At 52.4% G+C, this 22,889-nt stretch overlaps 2 protein-coding genes across 2 annotated transcripts in view; one reads left to right on the top strand and one right to left on the bottom strand.

The window, feature by feature from the left end:
* The window catches only part of PIDD1 (p53-induced death domain protein 1), a 23,840-nt gene extending 6,000 nt beyond the window's left edge, over positions 1 to 17,840 (bottom strand). Inside the window, exons 1-13 of the mRNA XM_030451554.1 lie at positions 17,551 to 17,840; positions 15,617 to 15,707; positions 15,092 to 15,275; positions 11,697 to 12,053; positions 9,356 to 9,769; positions 8,302 to 8,505; positions 7,402 to 7,456; positions 7,024 to 7,225; positions 4,770 to 4,898; positions 4,307 to 4,486; positions 3,638 to 3,785; positions 2,499 to 2,634; positions 1,112 to 1,262 (exon numbers count right to left, since the gene is read on the bottom strand). Coding sequence (XP_030307414.1) covers positions 1,112 to 1,262; positions 2,499 to 2,634; positions 3,638 to 3,785; positions 4,307 to 4,486; positions 4,770 to 4,898; positions 7,024 to 7,225; positions 7,402 to 7,456; positions 8,302 to 8,505; positions 9,356 to 9,769; positions 11,697 to 12,053; positions 15,092 to 15,275; positions 15,617 to 15,707; positions 17,551 to 17,840 — 2,541 coding nt within the window. The remainder of the gene's footprint in view (positions 1 to 1,111; positions 1,263 to 2,498; positions 2,635 to 3,637; positions 3,786 to 4,306; positions 4,487 to 4,769; positions 4,899 to 7,023; positions 7,226 to 7,401; positions 7,457 to 8,301; positions 8,506 to 9,355; positions 9,770 to 11,696; positions 12,054 to 15,091; positions 15,276 to 15,616; positions 15,708 to 17,550) is intronic.
* RPLP2 (ribosomal protein lateral stalk subunit P2) lies at positions 17,641 to 22,889 on the top strand. Its single transcript, XM_030451459.1, is given in 6 exon segments — positions 17,641 to 17,749; positions 18,110 to 18,221; positions 18,223 to 18,234; positions 20,536 to 20,584; positions 22,278 to 22,376; positions 22,768 to 22,889. Coding segments are annotated over 5 exon segments (348 nt in total). The 5' UTR covers positions 17,641 to 17,749; position 18,110; the 3' UTR covers positions 22,845 to 22,889.

The following is a 22,889-nucleotide window of genomic DNA, read 5'->3' as shown; positions in this document are numbered from 1 at the left end:
CGAAGCTGCCACTAAAAAGCCTTCTCGGCAATGTCTCTGTGTTTTTAAAAAGTAACCTTCAAAGACAGCAAGGAATTTACTTGCTACCTTGTTGGCCTCACAGTATCCCATTAAAATACATCATTAAAATACATTTTCTCTGCAAAAAGCCACACGTTACAACAGCACAGCTGAGGAGAGCAGGAAGCTCGTTTGGGCTGTGCTCACAGTGTGAAATCTGGGCTCTCAGAGGCAGTGCAAGGCTCAGCAAGGTGTCTCCTACTCATTCCATTTGTAACTGCAAAACCTTTTCTCTCAGCCCATGACCATCCCTGCAGGAATACAGACACCCCCAAACCCTGGTCTGACTGTGAGAGACATTGCTGCCCCTTCTGGAAACAATTTTAGCCCAGAACCCAAGAGATAAAGAATCCTTGTAGATGCTGACGTCCACAGGTAATTTCAATACAGAAGAAAAAATTAAAAAAACCCAGAATAACCAGAGCAGAGGATCATGCAGACAGCTGGATACACAGTTCTGACAGGCTGATAAAATAATCCTCACTTCCTTGAGCTGTTAAGGTACAAAACCAGATCCATGCATTGCTAACACTACTGAGGGCTGATATCTCTGGGGTAGATGTGAGGGAAGGGAACGTGTGAGTTTTGCCATCTCCCTCTGAACAAAATCAGCCAGATGAGCTCCAACTAACAGCACAAACTAACCTGAGGTGCAGGCTCAGGAAGGATCATGGGTTCTGATCCACTGCTGGAGCTGCAGACAGCAGGAACATCACCATTTCTGACCACACCTAAGCAGTGCTTCTGCCCACTCCTAGTCTGTGTCAGACAAGTGACACTTTCATGTCTTGAACTTCAAGCCAGCATGTTTTGTCTCACGTTTGCTGGATGCTAACAGCATCCACGTGGCCAGTTCCTATCCCTCAGCTGGGTTTAGCAGGGAGAAAAATCCCTGCGAAGCATCAGCTGCTGCACAGAATGAGTTTTCCTTCTCCCCGCAGCTCTGGGTGAGCACAGGCAGCACACACCAGCACCACTCTGGGGCAGGGAGTTCTTTTTGTTTTCCCTCCATCAGGAGGCACAAGAAGCTCAGGAGCAACCCAGCCCAGACCTTGTGTTTGGGGATGCACTGCAGCAGGACTTGCTCGGGGTCCTTCCTCCTCTGCAGGGCGATGAAGTTCACCTGGTAGAGCCGCAGCCGCTCGTAGACTTTCCGGGCGATGCCTCCAATGTAGCTCTTGGTGCTATACCACAGCCAGTACCTGGCAGAGAGGGAAATAAACAGGGAAAAGGGAAGGGGAAGGAAAAAAGGGAAAAAAAGGGATAAAAAGGAAAAAAAGGAAAAAAAGGAGAAAAGGAAAAGAAGGAAAAGGTAAAGGAAAAAAAAGAAGGAAATGGAAAAGAAAGAAAAGGAAAAGGAAAGAAAAAGGGAAAGGAGAAGGGAAAGGGGAAGGGGAAGGGGAAGGGGAAGGGGAAGGGGAAGGGAAAGGGGAAGGGGAAGGGAAAGGGGAAGGGAAAGGGGAAGGGAAGGGGAAGGGGAAGGGGAAGGGAAAGGGGAAGGGGAAGGGGAAGGGGAAGGGAAAGGGAAAGGGAAAGGGAAAGGGAAAGGGAAAGGGAAAGGGAAAGGGAAAGGGAAAGGGAAAGGGAAAGGGAAAGGGAAAGAGAAAGGGAAAGGAGAAGGGAAAGGGAAGGGGAAGGGAAGGGAAGGGGAAGGGAAGGGGAAGGGGAAGGGGAAGGGGGAAGGGAAGGGGAAGGGAAAGGGGAGGGAAAGGGGAAGGGAAAGGGGAAGGGAAAGGGGAAGGGAAAGGGAAGGGAAAGGGGAAGGGAAAGGGGAAGGGAAAGGGAAGGGGAAGGGAAAGGGGAAGGGAAAGGGGAAGGGAAAGGGGAAGGGAAAGGGGAAGGAAAGGGGAAGGGAAAGGGGAAGGGAAAGGGGAAGGGAAAGGGGAAGGGGAAGGGGAAGGGGAAGGGGAAGGGAAAGGGAAGGGAAAGGGAAGGGAAGGGGAAGGGGAAGGGGAAGGGGAAGGGGAAGGGGAAGGGAAGGGGAAAGGAAAAAGAAAAAAGGAAAAAAGGAAAAGAAGGAAAAAGAGAGGGAAAAGGAAAAAAGGAAAATAAGGAAAAGGAAAACAGGAAAAGAAGGGAAAAAAGGGAAAAGGAAAAAAGGGAAAAGGGAAAAGGAAAAAAGGAAAACAAAAAAAAGGAAAACAAAAAAAAGGAAAACAAAAAAAAGGAAAAGGAAAAAAGGAAAATGGAAAAAGGGAAAGGAAAAAGGGAAAAGGAAAAAGGGAAAAGGGAAAAGGAAAAGGAAGGATCCTGCCTAGGAAGAGAGTCCCATCTCCCACCCACAAGACTGAAAAGCCACAGGTAGAGACCAAGTGCCAAGCTGGGCCTGACTTGCAAAGGGGAAAGGGAAGCAGCAGGGGCAGTGGCAGAGCCCTGCTCTGAGTGGGGCAATAGTGAGGCAGAGGAACATCCCATCTTTTCCTCAATCCTGCACTTACCAGGAGAAGTGGGTGACTTCAAACACTGCATAAAGATGGGTGAACTCCAGCACCACCTGACTGGTAATGTCATCCCAGGTTTGGCCCTCCAGGTCACCATGGAGGAGATGCAGCCTTGACCGATCCAAATTTAGCCCTACAGACAACAACCAAGAGATCCTATATGCACCTGAATCCTTTATCCATGGCTTTACAAACCCAGCCACAAGTTTGGGTGATTCTCTTTTTAAAAATGCCGATTTAAGACTCGTGACCTCCTCTTCAGGGAGGAGGAGATGGGAGGAGACCCATCCAGGACTGCACTTTGGGCAAAGAAGAGCAGCAATCAAAGCATGAGGCTCCCCCAATGCTTCCGGGATATTCTGGCAGAAAATGCCCACTTAAACTGAGAGTGGACTGATTTCCACCCACAGATTCATTGGACAATTCCCACCTCCAGTATCTAGAGTTTTTAATTAATTTCTACCTCTTTTTAAACATACATCCCACAGACTTCTCTATCCTGATGCACTTCAGGCACACAAATACTGAGCAGATGGAGACCAAGCCACAGCCCAAAATTATTTCACTTCTTCACAGGAAAGACAGGAAAGGTGGAGAAAGGTGAAAAAGGGAACTGAGAGGCACAGAATACTGAGAATGCAGAGGAATCCCTGGCAAGGCTGAGCCTGTTTATATCATTATTCAGAGTGAGAGATGCCTCAGTGCATGGCTTTAAACTTTCAGCTGCTCAGCACCTGGTTCATGAGCAAGGAAGGAAGAGGCAAAGCAGAGCGTGGAGGCAGCATCCTTGTTCTCTGCTTCAAGCTGTTGCCAACCATCACTCAAAGAAAGCCCTTTTTGCAAAGCATCTCCCCAGCTGGCAGCACTGCCAACACAGCAGCCTAAATGCAGTTTGGCAAAGAAATCATTTCCCCGTGCAGCTCTCCCAGTTTGTGCTGCTGGTCACTGGGCTGGTGGCCCTGGACTACTACCAGCTGCCCCCCCCCCCAGCAGGCACCTTGCTGATGCTGCAGAAAAACCCCAGCAAGTTTTATTGCTATAAAGCTGGAAAGCAACTCCCAGCTTGCCATTTGTGGGTAACACTCCAGGGATGGTGTTTTTTTTTTCCTTTTACTGATTTTTGGGAATAAACTGACCTGTGACCCCAGGAGGGAGGGGCAGCTGAATTCGAACTGGCCGGAGAAAATCCATCAGGGAATCCTGGGAGAGGCAGAGCAGGGAACTGGCTCTGCATCCTGCATCAGCTGTGAGCTCCTGGATCTCCTCTGCAGAGACTGGAAGCACCTGGGTGTGTTAAGGCACCAGAGTCAGCAGGGCACCCGAATTCCCACACTGCTCCCCCAGTTCCCAGCAGGCAAAAGCTGCTTGTGGAGCAAGGTCCAGGGAGAAACAGAAGTGAACTCTGGCTGGAATCTGCTCTAATACTGCTGGCAATAAATTAATTTTAGTGGGGTGGTTTTAGAATTAGATCCCCATGGATAATCAGTCCCAATCAGTCCCCCAGACTCACTGAACTCTTCTGCCAGACTTTTGCAAGGGAACAAGAGGCAAAATCTCCTTCTGCTCCTTCCTCAGCAGCTACCTACTGATCTTCCAGAGGGAACACTGCCAGGAGAACCCTTCCCCACACAATTTTCAGGCAGGCAAGGAGTGAAGGAGAGAGATGGAGAGATGGCTTAGCCCATAAAGCTTCCAGGTCAGCCACAGATCACCCCAGGGCAAGCATCTCTCTTGCATCTCCCACACTTGGCAGGGGCCAGCAGCTGCCTGGGGCTTTTCCAAGCCTGTCTGTACAACGTGCACACCTGCAGCCTGACACTGCGGGTCTCCTCGGTGACCCCAGGAGGAAAGGTGACTTTGATGTTTGGATCCACACTGGAAAAGAGCAGTGTCCCCTCTGATGGCACTTGGCATTCATTCTGCACAAGTCGTGACACGACGAGGAACCAAGAGAAGTGAAGGACACTGCAGTGAGCCAGGTGCTTCTGTAAGAGACAGGGAAGGAGAGAAAACACACAGGTATAGGACATAATAAAATAAATGCAGGAAAAGAAGTGCCAGTGGCAGACAAGTAGATGGAAACACTGCAGAGAAACTCTGAAACTCATCACTTCCAGGAGACACAACTCCATGAGAGAGGAAACCTGGAGCTGAAATCATGTTATGGCAGTTAGCTGAAAACACAGCTCAGGAGATGTTTCAAATGGGCAAAACCAAAAGAGGGTAAGAGGAAGACTGGGTGGGCACTGGTCACTCCACTCTGCTTACCTTGGATTTTCTCTGCTGCTCCACTCTTGTTGTGAGGTCACTCCAGCTCTGCCCACTGAAGGTCCGAACCACCACCTCCCGCTGGTGAAGTGCTTGGGGGAAGGCATATGGCATCCAGATCTGCACCTCCTGGGGAAAAAGAAAAAAGCATTCCCATGAGACACCAATAAAAAGGATAAAACCAAGCCTAGCTCTGCTCTGTGGCTTCCACTGCAGGCAAGAAGGGGGAGGTGTCCTGGTTTGGGCCAGGATAAAGGGGATTTTCTGCCTTGTCCTTTTGCTTTCAGCTCAGTCTCTTGTAAGCAGCTGCACTTGCTGAAATTCACAGCAAGTTTCTCAGACAGTGTCTGCTTCTAGGACTGATCCCACTCCATGGTTAGAGTTCCAGCCAGAGCCTGGTGTGCAGAGCCAAGGACACTGCTCAGCTCTGAGGAACATTTTACCCTCCAGGAGGAATAAAGAGGTCCCACCTGCAGCCTCCTTTGGGGAGGAAGGGACAAGAGAGATGCCAGAACTGACCAAACAGAGGATTCCATCCCATACACCTCAGACTCAGGAGAAATCTCAGGGATCACCAGGCTCAAGCCAGCTTCCAGCTTCCTGCCCTTCCTGCCTTTCCTGCTTCCCTTCCTTCACCCCTTCCCTGTTTGCTTCAGCATCCTGGGAGGATTCCATCCCTTCCTCTGCCTGTGCTCCTGATCCATCCCAGCCTGAATCTCTGTGTTCCTGCCTCCAGCTCCCAACTGCTGCTGACCCCAGGATTCCAGCCTGGACTGTCCCAGGGCTGCCCTGCAGCCTCAGTGGGGATGGGAGAGTTATTGGGAGAGAGGGGGAGGAACCTGGGATCAATTTTCCTGTATATTTGTATAGATTTAGCAATTTTTCCTATTTATCATTCCTGTTTCATTAACGCTGTGTAGTTCAGTTTCCAACCCATCAGTCTCTCTCCCTTATTCTCTCTCCTTTCTTTATCAGGGAGGGGAGGGGGATTAATAGAGACAGAGCAGCTGTTATTGGGTTTAATTGCCAGGACAGTGTTAATCCCTGACAGGAGGGCAAAGCAGGGAATGGGGACCTGCTCTGTCCTGCAGCCTCCAGGGAGGTGACAGATGACCCCAGGTCTGCCATGTGGAGTGATGGCAGGAAAAGTCCAGCAGCTTGTGGGCAGAAAGGGAAAAGCAACATGGTTATCAGCCCTGGCATAAGTACTCACCAGCCTGATGGAAAACCACAGGCTCAGGATTTTAGGGAAGGATGTGAATGGTTCCCCTGGCAGGGTGAAGCCAAATGCTGGCACAGCACTTATCCTCTGGCACAGGAGGGCTGGGAGTGAGGAAGGTAATAGCTCAGGACTAGCAGGAGCAATCACAGAATCCTAGAATGGGCTGGGTTGGAAGGGACCTCAGAGATCACCAAGTCCAACCCTTGATCCACTCCCCCCGTGGTTCCCAGCCCATGGCACTCAGTGCCACATCCAGGCTCTTTGGAAAGATCTCCAGACACGGAGAATCCACTACTTCCCTGGGCAGCCCATTCCAATGCCTGAGCACCCTCTCCAGAAAGAAATTCTTTCTCATCTCCAACCTAAACCTCCCCTGGCACAACTTGAGACCCTGCCCTCTTGTCTTGCTGAGAGTTGCCTGGGAAAAGAGCCCGACCCCCCCCTGGCTCCAACCTCCTTTCAGGGAGTTGCAGAGAGTGATGAGGTCTCCCCTGAGCCTCCTCTTCTCCAGCCTCAACACCCCCAGCTCCCTCAGCCCTTCCTCACAGGGATTCTGCTGGATCCCTTCACAGCCTCCTTGCTCTTCTCTGGACCTGCTCCAGCACCTCAAGCTCCTTCCTGAGGGGCTGAGGGGCCCAGAACTGGACACAGGACTCAAGCTGTGGCCTCCCCAGGGCTGAGCACAGGGGCAGAATCCCTTCCCTGGACCTGCTGGCCACGCTGTTCCTGAGCCAGCCCAGGATGCCATTGGCCTTCTTGGCCACCTGGGCACACTGCTGGCTCCTCTTCAGCTTCCTGGCAATCCAGACTCCAATGGGGAAGGCAAAGGAGCCAGAGCAGCCCAGTGCCAGAGGAGCTGCCTGTGTCCTCCTGAGCCTCTGCACTGGGGCTTTTCCAAACCAGCCCTGCACCCACTGAAAAGCAGAAGTGATGGGGCAGCTGTCCCAAAAACCCCACGAGGCTCTCTCAGCAGGCTCTGCCAAACTCCTGCAGAGGCAGAGAGATGGAGAGGTGGCCTGGATGTGTGCTCACCTGGTGGAACCTGACTCCGTGAGGCTGCAGCTCCAGGACTCTGCTCAGCAGGACATCGTGGTGTCTCAGCTTGACCCAGCGGGGGTCTGGGGCGAGGATCTGGAAATGGATCTGCAGAGGGTCAGAGGCAGACCCCGGTGGGAAGTAGAAATGGATGCCACAGGCCAGGACCACTTTGCAGCCTTCAGAGGTGACAGTAAAGCTTTCAGGAGAAATGCATTCATGTATGACACCGTGCAGTGACTTCAGCCCTCCAAAAATCACCAGAAGCAGCTCCTGCCGAGGCCACACAAGCTCCTCTGCACACATGCAATACCCAGTCTTGTCTGGGACCTTGTTACACCACTGTAATAAAACTTCTTAATAACAGAGGCTTACCTGTTCTCTCCTGATGCAAGGAAGAGTCTTCGCAGCCCTCTGGCACTGGATTCATCTGCAGAGATCAGAATGTTTGGGTAGGAGGAGAAGACAGAGGTTGCATAAATCAGGGTGGACAAGAAAGGCTGAACTGACATTTTAGTTTTGGTTTACATCCCCAAAACTGAACATGTTGCCATTGTTTAGGGTGGTTCATGGAACCCTGCTCACACTGCTTGAGATCAGGCAGCAGCAGGAGGATGGGAAGGGGCCCAGGGGTCCCAAGATGTACTGGAAATGCTGACTCTCCCCAGGAAAACTCAGAACCAGGGAGAATTAGAAAAATTAGAATTAGAAAATAGTTCAATCTTCCACCCCTGCAGCTCTCAGGGCCACCCCTGGGAACCATCCCTTGCTCTCATCAGCATGAGCACCATTGGGAAACCCTGTTCATAAACCTGCTCATCCATCACCTTCTTCTTGAGCAAAGCTGCAGGGAAACCACAGGGAAGCAGAAGGTAACTGCACAGCAGAATGACCTCTTAGTGCTCTCAATGCCACCACAGCCTCAGGGCCAGGCAGCAAGTCCAAGAACTGATGCTCACCTCTGCCAGAGAGCCCAGACCCTGTTCTGTTTCCTGTGAATACCATTTCCATTTCCACTGGAAAATCTTTCCTAGGATCCTGGGGACTGCTGAGCCCTCCAGGGACTGCTGAGCCCTTCAGACCAGGCATGGCCTCATAAAACCAGGACCAGTACTGGCTGTATCCTTAGAAACTAATAATTACTCCAGAAAAACAACTACTGATCTGATCTGATCTGATTCCCCCCTTGCTTGACTTCTCTACCCCACATCCACCCGTGCCCTGCTGGGCTGAGGGAGGGATCAGGACCCAGAGCAGCAGCAGCTTGGTCATTACCAGGCTGTGAGGAGGGTTCAGCCTCTCCTAAGGGATTCCCTCGGAGGTGCACACAGGAAAGGGTCTGGATCTCAGGGGGCACAGCACGGAGGCAGTTGTTCTGCAGATCAAGCCTGGACAAGCTGGGCAGGCTGGCAAGTGAGGCAGGGACTGTCCCCAGGAGGTTGCTGTGGAGATGCAGCCGCCGCAGAGACTTCAGATTGGCTGCAGGTTGGAACAAGAAGTGCCCCCCCCCCCATCCCTGCTGTTAATTGCATTGAACAGCACTTCAAACCCCCCCCTGTGCCTCTCTTCTCACCACATGTACAGACATACAGTAAGGAAAAGGCACAAAAGCTCAGCATGTCTGTCCCTCACACACTAAAGGAGCCCAGGGAATGAGGTGAGGGGCACTGCAGTCTCCCCTGGTCCCTCCCTTCCAGCACCCAGACACAACTCTGGGTGTCAGAAGCCTCCGTGCACTGTGTCAGTGACAGCCCTGGGCACAGAATCACACAGTTACTGAGGCTGGAAAAGCCCTCTGAGATCATCCATATGACCCAACCCCACCCCATGGCACTCAGTGCCACATCAGCTCTTCCTTAAACACCTCCAGGGATGGGGACTCCACCAATGCCCTGGGCACTTCATTAACACAAAGTAATTAAAACAGGACCCAAGAGCCAGGAAGCTGGGCAGCAGAGGGCAGATCCCAGTTGACTGGACTGGTCCACACTGGGCAGCATGATTCCAAGCCCAGATTTGCATCCCACCAAAAGCCAGCTCTTCTGTTTCCACTCCTGGATGCTGGCCAAACCCAAATCCTCAGCTACTGCAAACTGGATTGAAACTTAGGAGTCTTCCTGATCCAGAGAAGCAGAAAGCATGGTACAGAGACACTAATGCTCCAAGAGACTGACTGATCCAACCACGTTTCTTCTGGATATCCCTTCCACCTGGCTGTTACAGAAAAGATGGTTTGTGCCCATGACTCTGGGGACAGAGACCAAGAGCCTCAGAGGTCCTGGACTGCACCAAAAGCTCATGTCCTTCTTTTCCCCTGGAAAATACTTACCCAAGGAGTCTGGGATGCTTGATAAGCAATTCCCAGAGAGATCCAGCTCCATGCAGTTGTGCAGATTCCCAACTTCTTCGGGGAGGAATTCCAAAGAGTTTTCTGAGAGATCCAGGTCCTGCAGCATTGCAAGCTCCCCAATGCTCCGAGGCAAGGCCCTCAGCTGGTTTTTCATAGCAGAGAAGAAAGTCAGCTTGCCCAGGGAGCCAAAGTCCTCAGGGAGAGCAACCAGTCTGTTGTGGCTCAGCAGGAGCACTCGGAGGCTGGGAAGGTGGAGGATGCAGCTGGGCAAGGTGGAGAAGCTGTTGAAGCTGAGGTCCAGATGGGTGAGACAGCTCAGGTTTCCCAAGTCTGGTGGCAAAGTTGTCAGGGAGCCACAGAGACACGAGCCAAAGTCATCCCTGGCATGGCCACCTGGGTGGGGAGGGAAGGAGAGGAGGAGATCAGCATCCAGCTTCACACTGAGAGAGAATCCTTAGCACAGAGGCCAAGAAGATGAGGAGCTGCTGAGCAGGGTGAGCAGCTCTGATTACAAAGCACTCAGAGAGAAGTGGGGGTTCTGCTCCTTGCCTCAGCCTTGCTTAGAGCTGGGTGCAGATCTCCACAAGATGCAGCATCCAGACTCTTTCATTTCCTTCCCTTGTTTCTACAGCTGCCTGGGGACTGGTTCTTGAGGTCTGGTTGGCTTGATGTTGTGACATCTCTGTCCATCCTCGAGGAAAAGAACACCTTTTCCATGTCAGTGCAAGGAGATGGGGATTTAAAGGTGCTGCACGTTTTGGTCAATGTTCAGTCCCTCTTTTACTTTGGGCAGTGGGCTGAGCTGTCTTTGGGGCTGACTTTGCTAAGTCAACCCTGGCTTAATTCTTGCTCAGTGTCAGTCAGTGTAGGTTGAGCAGAGTTCCAGACAGACCAGAATGGGCAATTCAGCATTTTATCAAAAACATGACACAGTGTGACCCTCCTGCCTGTCAGACCTATATGCATTATATAGGTCAGGGGAAGGGGTATAATGGTGAAGTTAAGAGATGCCAAAGTCAGGCAGGGGAGCTCTGCTAAACACAGCTGGATCAGAAACGTGGAAAGAACCAGGCTCCTCACACATCTGGAACCTCTGGCAGGGTGGCCCAGAGCTCTCCAAGAGCAGGTGTGAGGAAAGCAGTGAAAATATGGGGGGAAAAGCAGGTAATTCATTATTGTGTAAGCCAGGGAGTGCAGAGAGAAGAACACAAGTCCCCCACCCCAGCTTGTGCCACTCAAACTGGAGGAGGGCTGCACCTAAGGAAAAGAAGTCAAGCAAACAAAAGGAAACTTCAAACTCTCAATTGCTTCAGCATTTCCTACTCTCCTTCCACAGTTATCTACTTGCAGCAGAGGGCATTGGACATTATTTTATGCCATAATGGTAAAAAATGAGAACAATCACTTGTGGATTGCACTTTGTACATAAGAAAATCTTAGCCAGCTGCTTTATCACACTGCAGGATGCTCAGGCTGTGTGTACAAAACAGGCTTGATAAAAGGTATTGCTGTTATCCTCATCTTACTAAAGGGGGCAAAGACAAATTCTTTACAAGAAAGCTGTGGCAGATAAAGAAATGAACCTCAACCTTTTCAGTTTTCAGCTGGAACCCAACATTCTGGACACAAAGTGCCCATTTTCCCCTCTAATTTTAAAATCCCACCTCTAAAAGATCAAATTATTCAGCCTGGTAGAGAAAGTATCCCACTTGTATTGAGATCCTCCTACAGGAAAGACATGGGAAAACTAATGAATGATGTAATGCATATAGGTCTGACAGGCAGGAGGGTCACACTGTGTCATGTTTTTGATAAAATGCTGAACTGCCCATTCTGGTCTGTCTTGAACTCTGCTCAACCTACACTGACTGACACTGAGCAAGAATTAAGCCAGGGTTGACTTAGCAAAGTCAGCCCCAAAGACAGCTCAGCCCACTGCCCAAAATAAAAGGACTGAACATCGACCAAAACATGCAGCACCTTTAAATCCCCATCTCCTTGCACTGACATGGAAAAGGTGTTCTTTTCCTCGAGGATGGACAGAGATGTCACAACATCAAGCCAACCAGACCTCAAGAACCAGTCCCCAGGCAGCTGTAGAAACAAGGGAAGGAAATGAAAGAGTTTGGATGCTGCATCTTGTGGAGATCTGCACCCAGCTCTAAGCAAGGCTGAGCCAAAGCTGGAGGAAGGGGGCACTGGAACAAAACAATTCCTCAGGCAGCTTGTTCTGAGGGTGTGGATGGAAGGAGGGAGAAAAAACAACAAAAAAAACACCTTAGTCTAGAAAAGTTGGATGGCGACGTGGCCCGGGATTTACCTTTGAGCACCAGGGATCTGATGTTCCTGAGGTGAGGCAGGATGCTCAGCGTGGTGCCCAGGAAGGGATCGTTGGTGCTGAGCCGCAGGAATTCCACCCGCACCACCTCTCCCGGCCGCCCCGCAAAGAGCCGCAGCAGCCGGCAGCACCCGTCGGGATACACGTCCAGGCTCAGCCTGTTGCCTGCCAGGCAGGAGCCAGGAAACCCAGGAGCCACGGAAAGCTCCTCCCTGCTCTCCCCAAGCTCCAGCAGCTCTGCCAATTCCCCATCCATGGAGCGCGGACATGCTCGGTCCTGCCCGGCAGGCAGCTGGGACCGGGAGCAGGAGGAGGAGGAGAGGAGGAGGAGGGATGGCTCTGGAAGAAAGCACAAGTGCACAATGAGAGGTTAATGGTTGGGGGTCGTAAAGGTCTTTTCCAACCACAATGGTTCCATGAAAACATAACTTTATTCCATGCTCTGGAGAACCCCCCCCATGGGGGTCCATTCCCAGGTACCCCAACTGTATCCATGAAAGCATAACCTCAGTTATAGCTGGAATTATGGAAAGAAAAGGCATTATAAATACACTAATGTTTTTAATTCATCCTCATCTTGGTAGTAGCAATGATCTGGCAGAATGAGTTTAAGAAGAGGTAGGATTCCTCCTGGCACAAACCCCACAGGATCTGTGGGATGCTGGGTCCCAGCACAGCACCAAGCATGCAAACAACCCTGTCTCTTCCTGTCCTGCAGTTATTGAGGATTTTCCTACTTTTTACCTTTGCTGTGACTTGGGTTTCTCTTGAGGGAACAGATATGCTGGAGAATCACACAGTACAGCAGATGCTTTGGCCTACTTTTAGTCTTCAAAAATCCCAAGGAACACTTTCAGACCTTAGATATTCTTGGCATTTTTGGAAAGCCAGTTGGTGCCTGGCTGGGGAACCACCCCAATCACAACTGCATAAAGCAACCCGTGTTCTTAACTTCTTCTCTTCTAGGGACCAATCTTCCCTTCCTCCTTTTTGTCAACATTTTTCTTCTCTTTTTGGGGAGCAAACTGTACAGGTTGAGGTGTTTGTTAAAGACCTGACCACAGCCCAATGGACTGGACTGCAGGAACTAACAACAGGACTTGGAGGATGGGCAACATCCCTGATAAAAACAGGGTTGTTTCACTTGTTGTTGCTGTCCTGGTAATACTGCCATGGTTGTTCAGCTACCTGCAAAGGGCCCTGCAGAAACTCAGGTGGTTTTTGTGGCAAAAATACAAAAAAGGGGAAGTGCTTTGGCTTTGGGTTGCTTTGTCCTGCCCTGCCCAGAGGGGCTGGAAATTGTTCATAAGCCCAGCAAGAGGGCAGGAGGGGTATAGATGTGTTACTGAAATCCTTGTTCAGTCATTTCTGTGCAGGGGGCACAGAAATGCAGTGTGAGGGATGCCATGGAGGCTTCTCCTCCCAGAGAAAACCTCTGAGTTTTCCCAGATGACATCTCAGCAGGGAATGGGGAGATTACCCACCCTCAGAATAAAGGGGTTAACTTTAAAAGATATAAATGTAAATGTCCACACCCTATACAGATTTCAAAGTGTCAGAGTGGGGAGCTTTACAAGTGGAGGGGAAACCAGGGCCAGGAGAGCTGACCCAAGAGCAGAGTCCAGAGGATGTGACAGGAGCTCCTCAAACTCAGTTCTGACACCGGGTGCCAGTGGGATAAAAGTGAGCACAGATGAAAACAGGGAAAGGGCAGCAGAGCAAACATGGCAGGGCCAGGAAGGGGGTCAGAGAAGGTAAATCCATGGCACTGGGACTCCTCAGGTTTGCCTCCACAGGGATGTTCTCATGCAGCAAAACAGGGACCAAGCCTTGGCCAGCTGCTTGCCACCTCCTCCTTGTTTCCTGCACTCCATGGATAAGGGGGAAAGCAGGTGTCACACAGCACATGCTACGAAGGGTTTAGACCTCAAAGAGCAGAGGTATGAAATTTGAATGAATTCATAATTCCTTCTTAGCATGAAGGAGCCTTTAACCACCTGAGCTTTTCTAAACCCCCCCCATCATCACAGCACACTGGGGGCACAAAGAGCAGCAGAGGCCCCACACTTGTTTTCACACCAGCAGCCACATACTCCTGACTCCCCCATTTCCACATGAGGCCACACCTTGAGTCCTGTGTCCAGTTCTGGGGCCCCCAGTTTAGGAAGGATATCGAGGTCCTGGAGCAGGTCCAAAGGAGGCAACTGGGCTGGTGAAGGGACTTGAGCACAGACCCTATGAGGAGAGGCTGAGAGAGCTGGGGGTGTTGAGGCTGGAGAAGAGGAGGCTCAGGGGAGACCTCATCACTCTCTCCAACTCCCTGAAAGGAGGTTGGAGCCAGGGGGGGGTCGGGCTCTTTTCCCAGGCAACTCTCAGCAAGACAAGAGGGCAGGGTCTCAAGTTGTGCCAGGGGAGGTTTAGGTTGGAGATGAGAAAGAATTTCTTTCTGGAGAGGGTGATCAGGCATTGGAATGGGCTGCCCAGGGAAGTAGTGGATTCTCCGTGTCTGGAGATCTTTCCAAAGAGCCTGGATGTGGCACTGAGTGCCATGGGCTGGGAACCACGGGGGGAGTGGATCAAGGGTTGGACTTGGGGATCTCTGAGGTCCCTTCCAACCCAGCCCAGTCTATGATTCTATGATTCCTGCTCTTTCTGCTCCCTTTGCATTTTGCAGCCCCTCCTGAGCCTGGCAATCAAATGTATTGTGTGAATATCAGGAGTTCTTCTGAAACCCTGGCACGGATCTCATGGGCTATGTGGTTTTTCTTTTGAGTGAGTGATGCACAACAACAACAGCCTTGTAAGGGCTGTAACATCCGAGGCCAGAAGAAGCACACTACTGCCCCTGGGAGCAGTGGGTTTACTGTCACCCTGTGTGGCATAGCCACAGGGATGTTCCCCAAGGAGGCTGTGAGATTTGCTGCCCAGCTCCCTGGAGGAACAAAGCCTTAGGGACATGTGGGGACAGGACGAACAGGTAAATGGAACCCACGTTTCTAGTAATAAGATATTTCATACAAAAAGGGCTGTGCATAACCCTCCTACAGACACATGCACGCCAAAATACCACCTGCTATGGCTCTGTAAAACTATAAAAGAAGGAAGCAGAGAGCAGCTCTGCCCCGGCTGGGCTGGAGAGGCTCAGGGACCACAAACACAGCCCCAGGAGTGCATAAAGGACACTGCAGGGACCTTTCCGGACAAGCACAGACACAGACACACACATTTCCATACACACACGGTAGCCCCGGGCTACCCTTCAGTCGCCCCGCCGCAGCCCCCGCTCCCCCACGCGGGACCTCCCCCCACGGCGGGACCGGCACCGAGCAGACCCCACACACGCTCAGCCCCGCTCATCACGGACACGCTTCTCTCACCCGCTCCCTGGCACACAAAACCCGGGTCCCCAAGGCCCGGCCGGGCTAGGTTCGGTTCGGTTCGGCTCAGCCCGGCCCAGGCTCTTCCTGCAAAGTCCGGAGGGAAGCGGCACTGCGGGGCGGGCCGGGGCGGGGGAGGTGCCGGATGGAGCGGGACAGGGGCAGGGCCGGGACCGGGTGTGACCTTCTCACAAAGAGGCCACAAAATGGTGTTTTTGGCGACCATCGGCATGGCCGGTACCGGGCAGAGTCCCGGGGCTCGGGCATCAGCTCGGGCTGCAGGGCAGCGCCTGGGGGGCTGCGGAGTCTCTGAGAGAGCTGGGGCGGGGGGTGCTGAGCCCGGGGCTGGGGGTACTGGGCACAGGTCTAGGGTGCTGAGCCCCCCCCACAGCCTGCACAGGACACGGGTTGGGGTGCTGGGCACGGATCTGGGGGTGCTGAGCCTGGGTCTGGGGGTGCTGAGCCCTCCCGCAGCCTTTCCGGATCTGGGGGTGCTGAGCCCGGGTCTGGGGGTGCTGAGCCCACCTGCAGCTTGCACAGGACACGGGTCTGGGTATGCTGAGGCTGGGTCTGGGGGTGCTGAACCCGGTTCTGGGGGTGCTGAGTCCACCGCCGCCTGCAACGGACACGAGTCTGGGGGTGCTGGGCCCGGATCTGGGGGTGCTGAGCCTGGGTCTGGGGGTGCTGAGCCCTCCCGCAGCCTTTACGGATCTGGGGGTGCTGAACCCGGGCCTGGGGGTGCTGAACCCGGGTCTGGGGGTGCTGAGCCCCCCCGCAGCCTGCACAGGACACGGGGCTGGAGGTGCTGAGCTCTGGTCTGGGGGTGCTGAGCCCGGGTCTGGGGATGCTGAGCCCGGGTCTGGGGGTGCTGAGCCCCCCCGCAGCCTGCCCGAGGCCCGTTGCTGGGTGTCGGTGTCGGTGCCGCTGTCCCCGGCCCGGTACCGGCTGCCGTCTGTCCGGGAGCGGTGGGAAGTTGATGTCAGAGAGCAGGAAAAGCAGGGAAGTGGTCACAGCACCGATCCTGCCCGGAGCCTCTGGATGGTGCTCCCAGGCTCCTGCTGGGATTCCCCTACCCAGGGACAGGACTTGGACTCCATGGTTCCGATAGGTCCCTTCCAACCCGGCGGATCTGGGATTCCGCGGCAGCTTTTGGGCCGGTACCGGGGTGTGACCCGGCTGTGGTACTGACCCGGCTGTGGTACTGACCCGGGAGAAATGCCCCTGGCACAAGCCCGGCACCGGGGTGTCCCGGGGAACTTCCCCTTCCCCCAGGGAGTGAGGAGGAACGAGGCACAGCTCCTCTGGAGCACTTCCCCAGAACAACCCGGGAGCTTGGGTGCTTCCTGGGTGCTTCCTGGATGCTTCCTCTTTCCTGGACGTTCCCTGTCTTTTTTCCTGTCCATTTCCTGCCTGTTCCCTGTTTCCCAGCTGTTTCCTGGATGTTCCCTGGCTATTTCCTCTCTGTTTCCCAGCTGTTCCTTGGCACCACCAGAGTTCCCAGTGGATGGCACTGGGTGGTTCTGGGGAGCCCCAGGGTCCTGGGGGCTTTGGGCCTTCCCATTCCTGCAGGATGTGAGCTTTTCCCTGCATTTCCCTCATCCCAGAGGGAATAAAAGGAACCACCCGCGGGTGGTGACTCCACTAATCCCGAGGGGAGGCCTCACTGCTGGGGAGCATCCACACCTTCCCCAACAGCAACACATCCAACCCTTCCTCTGGGAAGTCTGTCCTGAGTGGAGGGGCTGGAGCCTGCTGGAGGAAGGGAAAAGGAGGAAAGGAAGAGGAGGAAGAGGAGGAAGAGGAGAAGAGGAGGAAGAGGAGGAAAGGAAGAGGAGGAAAGGGAGAGGAGGAAAAGGGAGAGGAGGAAAAGGAAGAGGAGGAAAAGGAAGAGGAGGAAAAGGAAGAGGAGGAAAAGGAAGAGGAGGAAGAGGAGGAAAGGAAGAGGAGGAAAAGGAAGAGGAAGAAAAGGAAGAGGAAGAAAAAAAGGAATAAAAGAAAGAGGAGAAAGAAAGGGAAAAGAAGGAAAGGAGGAAAAGGAAGAAAGGAAATATGAAAAGGGAAAGGAGGGAAAGGAAAAAGAGGAGAAAGAGAAAAAAAGGAAAAGGAGGAAAAGAAAGAAAAGGAAACTAAAAGGGAAAGGAGGGGAATGAAAAAGAGGAAATAGAAGGGGGAAAGGAGGAAAAGGAAAAGAAGAGGGAGAAGGAAAAGAAGTAAAAGGAAGAGAAAAAGGAATAAAAGAAGGGAAAGGGAAGAGAGGAGAAAGAAAGGGAAAAGGAGTAAAAGGAAGAAAGGGAAAAGAAAAGGGAAAGGAGGGTGGAGAGAAGGGCGATAAGGCCCAGGACAGGGTGTGCGGTGTGTCCCAACGCTGCGGTCCGGGTTCGGGTCCGGGTTCGGGTCCGCACCCCAGCGCACACCCCGCCCCCCGCATCCCCCATCCCCGCTCTGCGCATGCGCCTGACTCTGCTCGGCCACGCGTGGCTGCGGGACAGCCCGCGGCTCCCATTGGTCGGCTCTCAGCCAGCGCGGCCCAATGGCAGCGCGCGTTGCTGCGGGGTGAGGGGCGGAAGGCTGTGCGCAGGCCTCTGCCCTTCCCTTTCTGCCGCCGCCGCCATCCCGGGCGCTCCCCGCACTCCCCGCTCCGCTCCCGCTTCCCATCAAGTAACCGCGTCTCCCTTCCCCCCTTCCCGCGGGTGCTGCGGGGACTCGGGCAGAGCCCGCGGGGCGGGGTGGGGGCGGGCGGGGCCGCCATGTGCGCTGCGGGCCTGGGCCTGGGGGGTGCGGGGGGGTGCGGGGCCGCTGTCCTCAGGGAAGGGGGTGCGGGGCCGGCTGGGGGAGGCCATACCGGGGCATCAGGGCTGCAGAACCCCGGAGCCCTTGCGGGGGCACCCGGCAGGGCACGGTGCGGGGCTCCGCGGGTCGCGGGGCTGGGTGTGAACGTGGAGCAAAGCGGTTGTAGGCGGTGCGGGGAGGTGCTGCGGTTCCTCTGGCTCGCTGAAGAGGGGTTCTGGTGTGTTGCAGGATGCGTTACGTCGCAGCTTACCTGCTGGCGGTGCTCGGGGGCAACGAGTCCCCCAGCTCGAAGGATTTGAAGAAGATCCTGGACAGCGTGGGCATCGAGACGGACGATGAAACGCATGAACAAGGTGGTGTGGGCTCCCTGCTCCGGGTAGATCCCCCTCAGACACGGGAGCTGTGTCCCAGGGATGCTCAGCTGCCCGGCTGTTGGGCTGCTCTGTGTTCAGAGAAGTATTTTATACAGTTTTTCCCTAGCTAACACTGTGGTGCTGTGTTAGTGCCACCACTTTTGTCCTCCACTAAAACCTCGTGGTATTTCTTGCTGATTTTTGGCTGTTTTATAACTTTCAATGATTTTCAGTTATTGTGTTAATTCTCAGTGCAATAATTGGAATAATTTCATTGGGGTGATGGCTCCAGATAAGTAAATCCTGCTCTGGTACCATGCAGGGTTTGGACTTAATTATTTGGCTTTTGTTCAGTGTTGACTCAAAGCTGCCACTTCCGAGTAATCAGTTTGTTAGTGCCTTGCAGAGGTTTTGTTCCTTCACCAAGAAACAGGCAAATTATCACAGTGGATGTTAAAAATGTTCAGTAATAATATGTGGGAAGGTTTTTGAAGTGAATGCTGAAATTCCTGTGTTGAAAAACTGGCTTTTTAAGAACAGCTTCTCTTACTTGGGCTTCTTGTGATGTGACCTTTGGCGTAAAAATAAGTGATAATGAAAAAAAAACAACACAAAATGAAACAAAACCAACAAAAACCCCACTAAAACACAGACAGAGCTGGTCTCACACCTGGCCTGTGTTTCTGTGCAGACTATTTCCAGGGAGATGGAGGAAAAAACAAGTTAGTTTTCCAGCTGGAGAGTGTTTTCCCATAGTGCCAACCAGCTGAGTTGGTTTGGCTGAGCTGACATCCTTGGGCTGGAGCTGTTGGTGTGAAGCCATGCTGCTCCTGTGAAACACCAAACTGCTGGCTTTGCTCTGGTTAATACTTCATAAATCAGCAGTTTTCTCTGGAAGTTGTTCTGGGCATGGCTTAACCCTTTTTTGTTTGCCTTGGCTGTACCTTACACCTGTGGAAATCCAGGGAGGTCTTTAAAATGTTTGGTGCTCCTGGAAGAAAGGAGTTTTTAAAATGTTTGCTGCTTTGCCAGGAAGCTGAAGAGGAGGCAGCAGTGTGCCCAGGTGGCCAAGAAGGCCAATGGCATCCTGGGCTGGCTCAGGAACAGCGTGGCCAGCAGGTCCAGGGAAGGGATTCTGCCCCTGTGCTCAGCCCTGGGGAGGCCACAGCTTGAGTCCTGTGTCCAGTTCTGGGCCCCTCAGCCCCTCAGGAAGGAGCTTGAGGTGCTGGAGCAGGTCCAGAGAAGAGCAAGGAGGCTGTGAAGGGATCCAGCAGAATTGCTGTGAGGAAGGGCTGAGGGAGCTGGGGTGTTGAGGCTGGAGAAGAGGAGGCTCAGGGGAGACCTCATCACTCTCTGCAACTCCCTGAAAGGAGGTTGGAGCCAGGGGGGGGTCGGGCTCTGCTCCCAGGCAACTCTCAGCAAGACAAGAGGGCAGGGTCTCAAGTTGTGCCAGGGGAGGTTTAGGTTGGAGATGAGAAAGAATTTCTTTCTGGAGAGGGTGATCAGGCATTGGAATGGGCTGCCCAGGGAAGTAGTGGATTCTCCGTGTCTGGAGATCTTTCCAAAGAGCCTGGATGTGGCACTGAGTGCCATGGGCTGGGAACCACGGGGGGAGTGGATCAAGGGTTGGACTTGGTGATCTCTGAGGTCCCTTCCAACCCAACCCATTCTATGATTCTGGAAGAAAAGGGTTTTTTCAGATGCCATCAGGAGCTGCCTGTTCAGAACCTTCTGGAGCAGGTGCTTTGGTGCCTGCAGTGCTCAGCACTGACTGACAGGGACTCCCCTCAGGTCTGTGACACTCTCAGGTGCTTCTGCTTTGCTCTCCTCATCCCTGGTTTGTCCCACAGGGGCAGTGAAGCTGAAGCTGGGACTTTGTGTTTCAGGGTGTGGGTAGAAAACCAGCTGGGCTGTAACATCTGGCAGTGTCAGAACAGAACCTTCTGGGTTTTGGGGTAGGAGCCTCCCAGTGAGCACAGAGCAGGAGGTGGGAACAGTTAAGCATGGGAACAGCCCCTCACTGACTGACACACCACTTGTAGGGGTTCCTGATGGGCCCTACAACACCCCATCCTCTCTGCAAGGGATTCATAATAAATGCATCAGGTTTTCTGAAAAAGTTTCCATGGAAGAGCATTGCTGGAGTTTTAATTGCAATACCTTGCTGTTTCTACTGAGAAATGAGGAATATTGGGACTGTGTTAGCAGCAGGATGTCCAGGATGGTTCACCAGGACTTGTTTAAATGTAGCTTACACTGTTTTGAAACTTACTAACATTCTGATCTGAATTTAATTCACAGGTTATTAGTGAGCTGAATGGAAAAAACATTGAGGATGTCATTGCTCAGGGTAAGCAGAGTCTCTGAGGTGGCTGGTACCTCTGCCTGGGGAGCAGAGCACTGCTGCCAGCTCCCTGGTGATTTGGGGTGGTTTTGGGGCTGAGCACCCTGGTGCCTCTCAGCTGGGACACCCAGGTCCATTCTAATCCCCTGCAGGTCAGTGCCAGTACCTGCTGGGCTTCGCTTTTGGACCACAGCAAAGTGGGAAACCTGAGCATGTGTGAGCTGGCTGGCAGCCTGCTCCTGGTGGGGTTTCCTGGACATGGGGACCAGAGAAGGACTGGGGGCTTCCAGGGCCTTACCCCTCACTTGGGCCTTTGGGTTCTCTGGGGGATTCTCTGTGTGTGTGTGTGTGTGTGTGTGTGTGTGTGTGTGCGCCCACTGACAGGCACTGTGACACCTGAGGAACAGAATGCAGTGTGCCAGTGCCCTGGGGGTACAGATACACACCCAGGGATTGCTACCACCCCTTCTCACTACAGTCCCTTTCACTGCAATCCTTTTCACTACAGCCCCTTTTTGTCACTCCAGCCCCTTTTTGTCACTCCAGCCCTTTTTGTCACTCCAGCCCTTTTCTTCCTGAGCCTTTCCTCTCCTCTAAGACAGGACTCCTGAGTGCTGACTTGTGCAGCCCCTTGTGCTCTCAGCCTGCTGGCTCTGCCAGAGCTGGAACTTTTTACACTGACTGACTGGGTCATAGGCCTGAAAGAAAGCAGAGCTGTGGCAGTACAAAGGTTTCTGGTAGTTTAAAAAATTTTTTTCCACAAGTGCCCAGGCCCAAGGGAACTCTTAGGCACAGAGCTGCTGAAAGGCTGACAGGACTTTCCTTGGCCTTGCTGTTACAAGCAGTAACTACACATTTCTCTGTCTGGTCTGAAGACCTGAGAGCTATTTTTCATCTTATAACACACTTAAACTCTTTCTGTAATACTTTTCCTTTAAATAAATTGCTTTATAGAACATAATGAATATGAAACATGTTTGTTTACTTGGCTCTAGTTTTTAGAGCTTGAAGCAACAGGGAATTATTTAGAAACTGATTCCCTGAAATCTGAATACAGGCAAAGATGCTGATCCCATGACCTCTGGATGGCCTGGGAGCCTTGGTATGTGACAGGCAGCTGCCAGGGGACTAGCTGGCTTTCCAAAGATGAGCATAAATCACAAGTCAGTTTGCTAATCTCAGAGGAGATGCAGGAGGGTTCACAGTGTGCTGGGGAATTAGTTCAAAACAGTCTTGTACACTCTGCCATAAATACATCCCCCTCACACCCTTCTCCTGTGGGATCCAGTCATGCCCCCACAGCTCTGTAGTGTTAAAAAGGGGTGGGGAGGAAGCCAGAGCTGCTTGTGTAATCTTGAGGTGTGTTGAAATACATACTGAAATTATGGGTTTCTGAGCTGGTATGCAGAAAATACACCATTTTCCTGTGTGTGCCAAACTGGATGTGTTAGCCACTATTTTTATGTGACAAGCTTCAGGAAAAAAAAAAAAAAAAGAGACTATGTAAAGAAGAAAGCTTCCTGTCACTGCTCTCACTGCTTGAGGTTTTCTCCCAGAACAGTTTGTACTTTCTTACCAGTTCCTTCCAGCTGACAGTGAGGGGTTCAGGCCCTGGGGCTGCTTTTCCTGCACTCTTCATTTCCTTTTTGCCTTTGGGCTCGGTAAGAGCATTTAAGTCCTTTCTCTTCTGTCCCCTCAGGTAATGGAAAACTTGCCAGCATGCCAGCTGGGGGAGCTGTGGCTGTCTCTGCAGGAGGAGGCTCTGCTGCCCCTGCTGCTGCTGCTGCCCCTGCTGCAGGTGAGTCTGGTGCTGAGGTGTTACAGGGCAGCTCTGTTTACACCTCAACAATGAAGCCTTAACTTCAAGCCTCATCCACTGAAAATTCCCTGTGGGACTGAGGTGTAAAATGAAGAGTTAATTTTCCTTGGGGCAATCAGGAGCATTCTGTAGCCACCTTCTGGGTTAGACCTGAGAATCTCTCAGGATTCAGTGTGGCAGAGCACATCCCTGCCCATGGAGTGCCTGTGTCCTGTTGGTATTCATCCCTGCTGTTGGAAGGGGAAAAGATGAGCCATAGGGACTGAAATACATCTATAATATGGAAGCTGAAAACCCTAAAATGTTTATCTGGAAAATCTGTGGTGCAGAAGATGTACTGACCATTGGCTTGGTCTGTTTTTACTTCTAGCTGAGGAGAAGAAAGAAGAGAAGAAGGAGGAGTCTGAAGAATCTGATGATGACATGGGATTTGGCCTGTTTGATTAACTATCTATTTTAGATAAATCATTAAAAGTCTTTGTTTTAAATGTT

This window comes from Calypte anna, chromosome 5 (assembly GCF_003957555.1).
Source record: "Calypte anna isolate BGI_N300 chromosome 5, bCalAnn1_v1.p, whole genome shotgun sequence".
In the NCBI taxonomy this organism is placed as follows: domain Eukaryota; kingdom Metazoa; phylum Chordata; class Aves; order Apodiformes; family Trochilidae; genus Calypte; species Calypte anna.
Note: the sequence above shows the minus strand (reverse complement) of the source record. Positions and strands in the feature narration are given on the sequence as shown.